This window comes from Monopterus albus, unplaced genomic scaffold (assembly GCF_001952655.1).
Source record: "Monopterus albus unplaced genomic scaffold, M_albus_1.0 scaffold1.1, whole genome shotgun sequence".
NCBI lineage: Eukaryota > Metazoa > Chordata > Actinopteri > Synbranchiformes > Synbranchidae > Monopterus > Monopterus albus.
This window is the reverse complement of record NW_018127881.1, coordinates 1765120-1779834: the sequence shown is the minus strand read 5'-3', so window position 1 is coordinate 1779834 and position 14715 is coordinate 1765120. Positions and strand designations below refer to the sequence as shown.

The 14715-nt window shown below is 40.9% G+C and overlaps 1 protein-coding gene across 1 annotated transcript in view; it reads right to left on the bottom strand.

Annotated features, from left to right (window-relative positions):
• Positions 1-342: 342 nt before the first annotated feature.
• nxph4 (neurexophilin 4) overlaps positions 343-14715 on the bottom strand; it is a 38729-nt gene continuing 24356 nt past the window's right edge. Inside the window, exon 2 of the mRNA XM_020616235.1 lies at positions 343-1675. Coding sequence (XP_020471891.1) covers positions 863-1675 — 813 coding nt within the window. The 3' untranslated portion in view covers positions 343-862. The remainder of the gene's footprint in view (positions 1676-14715) is intronic.

Here is a 14715-nt window from a genome sequence, read left to right as displayed (position 1 = left end):
GGATATGTAATTAAAAATCATATTGGATGCTTCCTATGGAGTGTATTACTGTACATACCAACTTCCTTAGTGGGAGTCAGATTTTATCATCAACTTATTAAGAATGTTTCAGTTTGTTTTCATTTTAAGTCGTAACCAACTTTCCTTCAAGATATTTTAGAAAATTAAAATTACATATCTTCACAGAGAGTTTGGGCATAAACTCCTAATCAGAGTGAAAAGTAACTTCATTTAAAATAGTGTTCTTACTGAGTTAGATAACATGCAATTATGCTTCTGGCTCTGACTGAACACATTCACCCAGTAAAAGACAGACAGTTTAGGAGACTTTAATGTGCTTTTTCATACAGTATATTGTATGCATATCCAGCATAGCATTTCTCATACATATAACTCTCTTATATCCAGGATTTGAACAGTCAGTCTACCATAACATTTTATCTGCCATACAGTGATGGCACAGCACAGCTGCATACTGTAAGAGGCTCACTTTGTTCTTGAATGGCATAATACTGATTCAAAATTCTTTCAACTGAATTCTCCAACTGCAAAAAGTAATAACACTGACAAACAAATATCTAAAAACAATAAAGAGATAAAATACATTATTTACAGAAAAAAACAAATTAAAACAGAAGTTAACAGATACAAAGTTGGAAAATAAGTCAGAGAAATCAGCCATATCTTAACCATTCATAACTCTGATTATACTTGATTTATATCCACAATTCACAGCAGTTTAGAGGCAAAAAAACTGTCCCCTGCATCTTTAGCATCATTGACATGACTGTCCTTTCCATCAGTATCATTATTGTCATCATTGTCGTCATCATTAACATTGTGTCTTTGTTCTATCACTTATTTATCCAAAATAAGGGTGCTCACTTTGGAAGTTGTAGTCCGGACACACTTTTTGAACCAGCTTGTAATCGATGCTAAAGAAAGAGATGAAGATGCAGATCACTTTGAAGGGCTTGGCACAGAGCCAAGCAGCGTGGGACTGGGTGTGCTCTGTGAAGCAGGTTTGAGATGGATCATACAGGCAGGGTTTGGGCTTCTTGGATCTGTTGGTTTTCTCATACTCCACCCGACAATTAAAGGTCTTTGTCTCTTTGGGGTCAGTGGTGGATTGCTGGGTCTCCTGGATTAGGATGTCCTGCTGCATGTGGGGGTGTAGCTGCTGCTGGACCTCAAACTCCACCACTTTGGTTGGTGGCACGATACTGACTGACACATTCCCCAGACTGGATGAGTTGTGGCGGAAGTAAACAGTGAATGTCCCATTGATGTGGTCCACGATCTTCCCTGTCACTAGCAAGCTAAACTTCATGGTCTTGACATTGAAGTAGAAGTCTCCCCAGCCAAATATCTTCTTGGTCTTCATGGCTGTCTTAAGTGAGGGCTTGCGCTTAGAGCGGTAGCCTGTCTGGTCCAGGAGCAGGGACTGGTTTCGGGCGGAGTCGTACGGGTTAAAGAAATTGTAGGTTGGTAGTTTGGATTTCATGGGGGTCTGATCAATGGAAGTGGAGAAGATACGGGTTTGATATGGAGGCTTAACAACTCCACCTGTCATTCCTCCAACTGTGCCTCCGCCCATGCCATATGGAAGAGTCTTCATCACTGAATCCACTGGTCCTAGGTCTGAGAAATCCACATGCTTCTCCAACCCTTGGACCTGGAGAGGAAAGAAACAGAAAGAAGAACAAACCTTTACTGACAACCTGCTAAAGGCCCAACATGCTACATTTATTTTTTCTCATAACCTTTAATAGCATCAGTGGTTTCAGCAAATGCCCCAAAACAACATGCCGAAATGACAAACCTGTAAAAATTTAAACTCTTTTCCACTGGGAACAAATAAGGGAAAACAGTGGATATGCTTATGGAACCACAGAAGGAGGAGGTCAGGGTGCATGCAGGGGTCAATTCTAAATTTAGTTGAGGGAAACTAATTTGGGGTTAAAATCTCCTTTAACACAAACAGTGTCTGTCTAAAATCAGCCACAGTGCAACATCCATGAAGCAGCATCTTGCTCAGTGGCACTTAACAGAAACAGTGGGCACCCTAAAGTGCATGTAATACCAGACTTTACCTGTTGCTAACTTGAAGCTGAGATACAATTAGCTGTCAGTACTGGGACCATCACTTTGTGGCTGATCTCTTTACCTCCAGGTCATACTGAAGAGATCATAAACACCAATTTAACCAGAAATCTACTCTAAGTCCTGTTCAGCCATGAAACAATTTGGACAAAAACATACATACAAAAAAGTATAGTGTTCCTTTTCATTGTACCCACATTATAATCTAAAATGCTTTATATTGTAGGTGACTCTTCTGCAGAGATCTTTTTTTTTTTAACCTCACATGATTTTTATTTCTGCATAGTTGTTAGATGTTTTGTTTCATCTCCTGAATCCAAGAAAACAAAACCATCTATTTCTGTTAACACACTTTAATTGTGTTGTCAGTGTTGCTCCAGAGAGCAAAACAACTCTGCATGGAAGGTAATGGATGTGAGCCTTTGTTTGTTCAGACAGCTTTCTTCCTTTAATCCACAGCCTAGGTGGTTATTCACAGGACTGACTGACTGGAAATCTTCCTCTGCTCTCTTTCATGTTTCATCAATCACATCGTGCTCCTATCCATATGCATATACGATATGTTCACATACACACACAAGCATAAAGACACATTCGCACAACATACAGACTTCAGCCTTGAAGCTATCATCAAGTGACAGGGAGAAGTATTACAACCCTTTGGAGGGGTTACATGTACTTCCCCTGAGGATGCATTTGGATGGAATTTAGAACTATTCTCCTAGTGGATAAATAATACAAAGAATAAATGAAAACAGCATTTCATAACAAGTACAGGATCAGATCTTTGCGCCTACTCATGCAAGAATGGTTTCTGTCTCCCTTCATTCTTGTCTAAGGCACTGAAACTGACAGGTTTGTGCCAAATCTCTCCTCATCTCCCATAAATCACGAAACCTAATAACAACTCCATATTGCTATTTGTAGAGGCAGCAGTGCAGCACTCAATACAGTATAATAATGTATTCAGTCATTCAATTAATGTATCTATTTCGGTTGGCTATTCATTAACGTGCCTGTAGAGCTGATTTCTAAGTAGATTGATTGAGGAGAAAATAATGGAAAGTTTATTGACCACTGAAAGGATTAATTTCTAAAAAAAAGAATGTTGTGGACAAATGACCAGTGACTGGAATAATGACCCACTAAAGATTTTTAACAAACACTGACTCCCTTTGGTTTCATGAGAGGAGGCCTGTGCAGTGGTCTCGCAAATTAAAGTTTGTGAATTGGTGATGTGAGCTGACTTTGGCATTGACAGGTAGGAATAAGTTATAGTTGATGGCAGAAAAACATCAGAATATGTACAGCAACAAACAGTGTGAATGGTGCAAGCAAGATGGGACTTCAACGAATGCACTGTCAGCAGTGCTGTCAGCTCGCTCCATGTGTTGCCATCTGTCATGCTAACACTCTGCTGGTGCAGTCCTAATCATTTCTCTAGCTGATGGCACAGGACTCGAACTAGCACCATCATCATAATCCTTAACCATCTTCAGGAACAACATCACACCATGAACCTTCAGGGTCAAGTGTATGAAACTCAGAAATGATTTTATGCTGGGGTCTTTCAGAGGAGGAAAATGCAACTGTACACAGTCAGCAACTTTGACAAACATCGATTGAGTGCAAAAAGATGAGTATGGTGAGAGGGCTTCTTCTTTTGTGTCACGAAAGTAATAAAATGCCAACAAAAACCAATAAATAGATGGACTTTCTATTAGCATAAATATGAACCTTTTTTGCGCTTGACAGTAAATCCATTTAAAAGGTGAGGATTTGTTAGAAGAAATATCAAATATTTTCTCTTGACATGAAATCCATAAGCTATAGACTTTTTGCAAAACAGTGGATGTTTCCTATAAGGTCATACAGGCTGTTGCATCTACCAACAGATTGATGGTTTGAAATATACAGCTTCACACTTTTCTTCCTCCTGAGCCTCTTTTCAGTTAGGTTACAATGAGTGAGAAGTGTTTTAGAGCAATAGCCAGGGGGGTGTTGTTGGGGTGATGAAGAGGTGATGAGTTGCACACACACAAGCAAAGACACGCAGCAGACACAATACATTTACACACTGAGAAACTCAAATGCTTGGTTACAGCATGCACCAGTTGGTGGATGGTGTTCTGCAAAGCACATTTTAGTCCCATACAAGCTTGTACTTAGTTCACATCACTTACTTTAGTGTAGGTTTAAGGGTGTGGGAAAATTTCACAAGTCATGGAAGCACCATAATAACACAAAACTTTGTGCAAATCCATCCGATAGCTGTTGAAATATTTTTGCTCAGACCAAATGGGCGTACTGACCAACCAAGAAACAGACCAATATTGTCCTTAAAGTTATTCAGCTAGCATGGCTAAAAATCACAATCTGAATATGATGAAGTTTAATTAGCTATAAGAAAATAAAAATGCCTATGAAAATGTGTTTGTTTGTTGTACTTATTAAACAGATGTAAACTGTCATGCTCGATGAAAGTTACACACCACCAAAGCTTTATCTTTCCACTGTCTACTATTCCAGAGACAACAGCTTTTGATTTTCTCTTCTGATAAAGCCGAACCAACTGAGGAGTGTGTAACTTTAAAGTCACTAGAAATTGCTTAAAAGAAAAGGTCAGTGGAACCTTGAGGGAATAGTACGAGTTCCCTCTTGTGGCCATTTGAGGCTCCCTACTTGCAAAGTTCGTCATATAGTGAGGCTTTACACGTTTCAATATGACATTAGTGTTTCCACAATTTAGGAATGAGATTCCTGTTTGCTCCATGCTGCTGGAAGTTACAGCAGAAGATGGATTAAGTATTGTGGTGGACTTATACATATGTATGATACAGGCAACTCAATAACAGCAGAATCATAGAAAGAACAATCAGATTACAGGGCTTGGGAAATAGAGGGAGATAGTGAAGAAAATGTTATTAGTTGAGAAGTGAGATGTGGAGAGGAGAAAGTAAGGAGAGCCTGTACATTTTCTAGGAATAGGGAGCATTAATCATTTTTAACTTCATTTGCACGTTCGTACTTGAGCAAAAAACATTTTAGCGACTGCTTAGATGAGAATCCAAAAGCTACCTGGAAGTACATACCAGAATGAAAAGTAGGGATTGTTCAATGAGGAGATTATGAGCACAGCTCAAACAGAAAGTGAAAAGTGCCAAGACACATGCAGATAGAGAAGTGTTAGGGAGTGCAAGAAAAAGACAGACAGTGCGATGAAGGGCTTTGTACAAACTTATTAAATAGTAGAAGGTCAGACGAGTTCTAGAACTGACTGCCAAAACCTGATACATCACATGCCATCACCATTAAGATCTTGCATCATCATTAAGGAAGCTTTGGATCAATGCCTCTGTTCTTTCTATCTTTCACATTCTTTCTATCGTGCATTTGATCCTCCATCTGAGGTTCCCTCACCTTTACATTCATCCTTAACTTCTATACCTCCTTGACACAAAGATTAATCAGAAGAAATGGACCTCACTCACCACCCACCCCAAGTTCTCCTGCTCCCCAGCCCTCACCTGACTCTCTCTCCTGCCTCCTTGTGGCCTCCGCTCCTTCCCCCGAGAACCGATGAGAAAATGAGAGCTGCTTGTCTCAGAGCTCTCTCTCAGGCTTGTTTCTTTGTTTAATTGGAGTTTTACTTGCAACAATCAATTCATTTCTACCTGTGTTCCTTACTGCATTGATCTGCTGCCACAGAGAAGAGTCAGATGTACAGTTCCACTCCCACTGCACTAAACACCACAGGCTCTGATACCGACTCAGTTTATTTATTCTCCTGTTTCCTCTAGAAGAGTAAGAGAAGCTGCTATGTATTTGTGTGCAGTCAGAAGACACTCATTCAGAATAAGGTGTCGTAAAGCTGAGTGCACATTAGGTTTTACTCTGAAGTCATGATGTACCTTAAATGCTCCCTCATCATTTGTGGTGGAAATTTCTGGTTGGTAGAAAGGTACACAGTGGCAGTGGTTAGCGTTGTCACCTCACAGCAAGAAGATTATGGGTTCAAGCCCCAGCTGACCTGATGCTTTTCTGAGTGGAGTTTGCATGTTCTCCCTGTGCCTGCGCAGGTTCTCTCTGGGTACTCTGGCTTCCTCCCACAGTCCAAAAACATGTAGCTTAGATTGATTGGCAGCTCTATATTGTCTCTAGGAGTGAGTGTGGTTGTCTGTCTCTAAGTGTGAGCCCTGTGATGAACTGTCCAGGGTGTAGCCCGCCTCTCACTCAGTGTCATCTGGGACTGGCGCCAGCCCTCCCATGACCCTCTTCAGGATAAGTGGTATAGATAATGGATGGATGGATTGCTAGAAAGCTACACTGTAAAAGTACTGAACTTAAAAGACGAAAAATTTTAAATGGCACACAGATCAGTATCACCAAGTGTGAGATCATGTTTTACTGTTGGAAAACAGTGGATCAAGCCCATCATGTTTAGAGAAAGTTGCTCCCACAAGCTGCGATGGACTGGCGACCCGTCCAGGGTGTACCCTGCCTTTGCCCGATTGCCGGCTGGGATTGGCTCCAGCCAGCAATTCTCCCCCTTCCCTGGCACTGATTGGTAGAGATACACAATCAAACTTTTTCTGATTCTGATACTCAACTTATCTTCAATTACATTTACTGCCAATTGGTCATGTCATGGCAGACACTCACTATTCTTAATAAGGTCAGTATTGGCACTGACACAGATTAGCCAGTCGCAGCAGTGCATTCCTTCAGATTTTTACTAAGATGCAGTTTAGCATCAGTGAGACATGAAAGACAAATAGAGACTCGTCTTGTCTGAGCACCTGAGGTTAAAAGCAGAGAGAAGGAGATGACACTAAAGTCACCAAGTCATAGCTCACCCTTACAGACTTACAGAGTGAAGAAATCAGACATCCAGAAAGCTTGGAGTTTGAGGTACTTTGTGCACGTACAGTTGTAACATCATAAATGCCTCCCTGTACCACCTCAGGCCAGACCCACAGGTCTCATCCCAGGGATTATAAATCCCAACTGCCTTATGAACACGACAGGATCCCCCTGCAAATGTTATATGGTGTAGAGGAAAAGATGAATATCTGGGCTACTTGGCTTAGCCTGCTGCCCCCATCATTAGCTGTATAAATGTCTTTGGACAAAGAGGCAAACAGGACAGAGGAAGCTGAGCTGAACATATAGTATTTATGTGCTGGAAGTGCGGTACTGTGTCTCATACTGTATATGTTCAGTTAACCAGCAGTGATTCTGCTCTGTTTTGATAACAGTTATAAAATAAAAAAGAAACTTTTTTCCTTCATCCAAAAGAAAAAAAATCCAGAAGAAATGAAAATGACATTTAATTACAAAAAGCAAAATAAAGCCAGGAGGAAAAAAGATAAACCAGTAGGAATAAAATGCAGAGAGAGACGGAGAGAGAGAGAGAGAGAGAGAGAGAGAGCACAAGAGTGGGAACAGGAGAAGAAGAAAAGGCAGTGAAAGCGATTTCGCAGTCCAGTGGTGACGCTGGATTATCATGAAAATGAAAGCTACTGAGTCAGGGAGTATCGGGGAGCAAGGAAATGGAGCCGAGACAGATAACACAGTAAGGGAGAAGAAGAAAACGAATAAGAGAACGAGTGTAGAGAAAGCAGAGAGCTGTGTAGGACAATATGAGCCAAAAGTGCAAAAAAGAAAGAAAAGGTAAAAAGACAATATATATACGCCACACAGCGAGATTATGAGTGCAATAAGACAAAAATGAGAATCACTTCACCCCACAGAGAATAATCAGAGGTTTCTTCAGAAGTAATATCTGTAATATTGTTTCAAGAAGACCAGCTCAGCTCTGAAATTATTTTGGTTCACATATTTTTCCCATGTATTGGGCAAAATTTAAAAAGTATTCAGGTTGATCATGAAGTTTCAATTAAAAGAATGTTTGCTTTTTTGCATAGGCCAACACCTTTTGGGATATACAGAAAATAGAATGACATTGAAGTGTTTGGAGTCAGCATCTACTGAAGACAGAAGGAGCGAGAAAGAAAAAAGAAAGAAAGACGGCTGTGAGACAGTACTCTGTCATTTGATGTCTACATAAGAGGATTTATGAAGGTATTGTGTGCTGGCTTAAGTGTAATATGCCGACAATATTGCAAAATATTACAGATGCCAGTGAGAGGGAAATGTGGAAATCCTTGGCTGTGGCATGCAGTGAGAAAACTCAAATCTGCAGCACAATAAACAGTTAAGATATTTTTACATTTTTGTTGTATTGCTTTGGCACTGTGAATTGACTTTTAAGTTTTGTTAGGATTTTTTTATTTTATTTTTTTGCATTTTTCTTTGCTGATTTATATGTTTGAACATTGTTTGGATAATACTGCAATTATTACATCAGACAGAAGGAACTTCATTAATACCTATCCCCATCAGTAGTTAAGTCAAAACAGACAGATGATTATTTCTATCTCTAGCAAGTCTGCAAAAGCGATTCAGTGGAAAGGTAGCGGAACATCTCCTGCTATACTCTGCAACATTTATAAACCTTCCCTTACCTTTACTATTAAAAAGCAAATTTAGTACATTTTTAAAAAAAGAATACTATAACATTCCCTATCATGAATATTCATGCATTTAAAGCAATAACTTTTGCTTGCCAAGAGTTAGATGGGATACCACTACACAGCCAGCTGATGGTTATTTTATAACTAGTCCTTTTCTTGTATTTAGTCAGGGACACATAGCGGTTTACAGTAAACAGTACAGTTACAGTAGGTTGTGATCACAGTCTGAATTCATAAACATGTGCAATCTCATAATGTTACTGCTCATTTGATCACTATTTATTATGATTTGCATAGTGAAATTTTACACTTACCTGTTTTCAACATACAGTAACATACAAAGCTCTTAATGACAAGGCTCCATCGTATCTTAAAGACCTCATGGAGACCTTATCATCCTAACAGAGCACTTCGCTCTCAGAGTGCAGGTCTACTTGTGGTCCCTAGAATCCTCAGAAGTAGAATGGGAGGCAGAGCCTTTAGCTATCAAGCTCCTCTCCTATGGAACCAACCCCCAGTCTCAATTTGGGAGGCGGACACCCTCTCTACCTTTAAGATTAGACTTAAGACGTTCCTTTTTGATAAAGCTTATAGTTAGGGCTGGATCAGGTGACCCTGAGCCTTCCCTTAGTTATGCTGCTATAGGCCTAGGCTGCTGGGGGCCCTATGATGCTCTGAGCTCCTCTCCTCTCTTCCTCTCTCCCCCTTCCTCTCCTCTCTCTCCATGCATCTATATGCCACCCTTACATGTCACTAACTGTGTGTCTCCCCTCTCCTATAGTGTGTCCTCTCTCTCTCACTCCCTGTACCTTTCTGCAGGTAGCCCTGGCTCTGGAGCTGTACATTTCTGATTAGCAATCAGCGTCCACATCAACCTGCCCAGTGTTTGTTTGTTGTGTCTTGTTGCTTTTCTTTTCTTTTCTCTCTCCTCTATCCACTCACCCCAACCGGTCGAGTCAACAAGAGCTGGGGTCTGTCAGAGGTTTTTTCCATTAAAGGGAGTTTTTCCTCCCTGCTGTCACCAAGTGCTTGCTCAAGGGGGGTTTGTTGGGGTTTCCTCTGTAATAATGATAATAATAGTAAGATCTAGACCTTATTTGTAAAGTGTCCTGAGATGACTTTTGTTGTGATTTGGTGCTATATGAATAAAACTGAACTGAACTGAACTGAATCGAATTGAACTGAATTATTCCAAAATCCAGTGCACATTAAGATGCAATGAATTGCAAATTTAAATGGAACAAGGTCAGCCATAATCAAAAACTGGAGGGATGATGAAATGAAATGTTTTTCCTTATTTCTGGAAAAAACAGAACTGACACGAGACGTCTATAGCACAATAGAGTAAAGGAATGCTACACAGCAGCAGTCAGTCTTGTAAACACCATCTATTGTAAATCAAGGCTGAATAACGAGACTATGTAAAATATTAACCCAGAGGACTGCACAGTCACTCAGTGAGTAAAAACCACTGCCAAATAAGCACACAATACTGACAACAAACTGAGTAATAGTGCCAGCATTGTGCGTGGGAGTTTCATTCATGTGCATTGGACAATGAATGCCACAGCTAAATCAGTGATGTTTTTCATACTACCTCAGATGAATTCCAAATGAACCGGCCTGACCAAAATCTAGGGCAGCTGTGGTCCTCCAAGAAACTTAGTTTGATTGGTTTGTTTACTTGTTGGCACATTAAAAATATAACTATTATAAACTGATTTGATATGTACCCAAAGACATTCACATAGACACTTACATATGCACACACACACCCTTTTCAGACATGCTCTGCATCTATGAAATTATCTAGACATTACCCAGAGAAGCTCAAATGTAACTATCCGAGTCAGTTAGACCGGACATCAAATGGACTTTACCCTGACAGCTCTCTAGTATAACGTCTGTGTACAGTCCAGATGAGCTTGTGTTGGAAAGAGCAGGTTATTGTCTGGAGAATTCACACTGAGCTAGTGGGAGTGTTTCTTCATGCGACTGGCTATAAACCAGAAGAATGTAAACATATGAGGGTTAAGAATAAGGCTCATTTACACAAATTGGAGAGATGATGAGACTCGGTAACTTCTGTCATTAAGGGCCAATACTGAAATTATAAGACATTCAAGGAAGAGCAAGAGACTGCGCTTTATGCCCGAATTATAAACCGGTTACGTGACTCTGCACTTTTCGCATCATGTCCTCCCTCCTACACTCTCTACCCAGGCACCACACCCCACATTGGAGTTTGTGCCGTGGGTCAGAATGCATCTAACAAGGACAATCTCTTGCTGTGTGCTACATGTGTGAAAGGACAACTCCGGACAATGTCTGGATTTGATTCCACTGACACTGACTGGAGTTCATATGAGAAGACAATTATACTGAACTGTACATGAATATAAACAAAATACTGTGCAGGAGAGGCAGGAAGTTATAGACTCATACAAAAACCTCAGATCAGTTATAATATTTGATATATACTCTATAAAGTTTGAAGGAAAATGATTAAAGTAATGTATGGCAACAGATTATGTTAATCTCACAAAACATAACATCTCAGTGCTAGTGGCCATGTTGAGTTTATTAAAGGATAAATATTCATATGAAGGCCACTGGTGTGGGATGCACTTATTAGAATTATGTCTGCACTGGAGTCACCTAACTGGGAGGAAATCTGACAGAAGCCAACATTAGTATCAGAAATCACTGCATAAAACAACCAATGTTACTAATCCAGAAAACCCCAGAAAGAGAGAGACAGATGAACTAAAGCCTATTGCTGAAGTTGTCATTATACCTTGCCTGCAGTTAGCAAAAGCCCGGAAGACCTTTATGTGGACAAAAGAGCCTTGCAGAACTTTAAAACTGCCAGCAAGAGCATCTGTTCATTCAGGAAGACTATTTTCAAGTACTTCTATGCCACACATTGTGTTAGATTAAAATGATATACTGTACAACATTGAGCTTATTGTTCTTCATACTGTTTTAATAATGCCTATGGTCATAATGCTGAATGTATCAAGGGGTGGCTGTGGCTCATGAGTTGTCTCCTGACCAGCAAGTTGGTGGTTCGACTCCCAGTCTCCCCGCATGCCTAAGTGTCCCTGAGCAAGACACTGAACCCCGAATTGCTCCCGGTGGCTTGACTAGCGCCGGTGCATGGCAGCCTGTCGTCATTGGTGTGTGAATGTTGTGTGTGAATGGGTGAATGGTGTATGATCTTCTGTAAAGCGCTTTGGCCAGTGCAACACACTGTGAGAAAGCACTATATAAAATACAGTCCATTTACCTTTAGTTAGTGAACCACCTGAGTCTTCTCAATTTCAGTCTTCCAACTTGAGTGAAAACTATTTTACCCTATAATGAATTTTTTGTGAGCCAGTAACAAAAGAGGACTGTGAAACACTGATAATGTCCCATGTCCTGCAATCAGCTTCTCCAACACCTCTCTTTGCCCAAAGGTAGACAAGAAAGAAAGTTAATACAAACTGTAGTTGGCTTTATCTATAAGGCCATTAGAAGATTTGCTCTCAGGAGCCTGACCTCAGTGGCCATAGATCAAGCGTGTGCAGCTGTCCTCCCTTGTTCCTCCTATTGTACTGATCACACTGGATAAGCATGCTGGTGAATTTTGTCTGGTTGGCTGGGTGGGCAGACTTCCCACATATCTCCAGTGATGCCACAGCAGCACCTGATCAATCACCCAAGGCAACTCTTTGAGGATCCGTGTGAAAGAAAGGGAGGGATGAAGAAGTGGGGAGACACTGGTGGAGTGGGGGTGTCTTGTTTGCATGCAGGATGGCAGGCAATGCATCAAAAGATGACAGCTCTCCCATTCTTCCTTAAATAAGAGTGGTGAGACTCTTGCTGGCTGTGCCTTAACTTTAATCATTCACCTAAATAAATACTGGAGGGAGCTGCAGCGCTAGGCTGGCTGCCATGGGCGTGGGGGAATATGAGAAGTGACATTGCGCTCCTGGATTTTTCATTTGTAAATGTGTAAACATATATTTGATTCAGATTGCAAAAGCGCTTGTTCTCATCACCCTCGACCCCATTCTCTTCTATAACTCTTTCTCTCTCACGTAAATGTATGTTTTGAAAGAGTTTGAAATTCACTGACGTTAGGCTAAACAAGAGAGGTTCAGAGGAGGTGAAGGGTTCTCTCTGGCAGCACGAGCGAGGAGTCGAGCAGCTAAGTGACAGTGATTGATACCCTCTGTGTTTCACAACGTATCAAGCTCATATACACACACTCACTGCACAAACAGATAAACAGCTGGAACATTTGATATAAATAAAGAATTAAATAAACAAAAAGGGAATGGCAAAGAAGAAAAAACACACTATGTACATAATGAACAGACGAGATGGAGAGAAGGAGGGAGAAGGAAGGCAGAGATTCCCAGTGGGTGAAACTGAGCCTGGGAGACATCAGTTGGGGAGGGATACAGGGACGCAGGAGCCTATGACAACTCCGACAAGTCACTCAGGCAGCAAAATAAAGCCCGGCTTCCTCAGATTTGTTTCCAGTGCTCATCAGTAGGAGAGCTGGATGTCGGACGGACTGGCACTGGGTGCATCGCAAGCGTGTCAGAGTTACTCACCATAATAAAGACCCGCCTTTTCCCTTTAATTTGCTTCCCATTTTTCCAGCCACCTGGGGTCCCACTGCCTAACCCATTTCATTTAATTTCAATCTGCCTTCATTTGTATCTTGTACTTTGTCTTGTGTGCATCATTCATGAATTTTCTTAAAGCAGGTTGTACATTTTTCTTTTTTTAATAGTTTTTCCATCTCTTTTTTCTTTTGTTCTCATCCTTGCTAAATTTATTATAAAGTATTTCCTTCCTAATAATTTAATGCTTTCTTTCATCCTTCATCCTTCCCCATTTCCCTCATTCCTCAGCAACAGGTCTACCAAAAGTCATAGATGACTTGCGTTAGACCTTTTTCCTGATATGGTTTCTGCATCTTTTCATCTCTCATCCACAACTATGAGTAATTATGATCAGCTCCTGATGCTTCTTTCCATGTTTCCCTTCTTAATTTTTCATCCTTTCTTCCTTCATTTTCTCATCTTCTCATGCTTGTGTACTTCATTCCTTCTTTCACCCATTCTTTCATCTATCCACCCATGACCAGAGTTATGAGTCGCATCTGTTACCTATTTCATTTTCTTGATTCTTCTCCTCTCTCATTCATTAGAGGGGTAGGGATCCCTCTATTCATTTATCTCCTCCTTCCTTTCTTTTTTCCTTCAGTCAGTTGAGGGATATATTGTTCCTTCCTTCATTCCTGCGGCCTTTCATTCATTACTGTTTCATCTATTTCCCCAACCATGACTATGACATGACATGAGTTTTAACTTCCTCCACCTCTCTCATCCCTTCCCTCCTATATTTCCACAACTCTCCATTTTTTTCTCCTTTTCTGCTTTCCCAGCATTCAACCATCCATCCATCCACATATCCACATGACCAGAACTGTAACTAGCTCCTGATGCCTCCTTCAGTAATTTCCTCCATTTTTTTTATCCCTAATTCCATCCATCTATTCTTCATTTCTTCCTGCTTGATTTTCATCCTGCTGCCAGGGCACCAGCCTCCCATTTGCTTTCCCTTTAGGTGTTTGGGATGTAGCAGGATGTAAACAAAGAGGAAAAGACTGTTTCCATGTATGCCCCTCCCCTGCTGTGACAGATGCTCCCCATGTGTTAGGGGCCGGGGCCCAGTGGGGTTGAGCGAGGGCAAAGTTCAGACCTGCATGGGGATATGTGGTTCGCCAGCTTGAGGCGGGCTGTCTTCACTGGGGCTGATGGCATAGTTAATTGGAGAGAAAACAGTGGGAGGTGCCAATGAATACAAACCCCTCAGAGATGCTGGCAGCAGGGCATGGCGACATATCCCTGTTCTCTTCAAGGTTATGCACACACACACACAAAACACACACCTGCTACTGAGGCTGAAGTGACAAGTTGGCTGTATTATTTGCATAGCAAGTACAAGATTAGCTTCAGTGTGACTTTATTCTTTAAGAGTAAATTAATTAAATTGAAGTAGTAATTAAACGTGA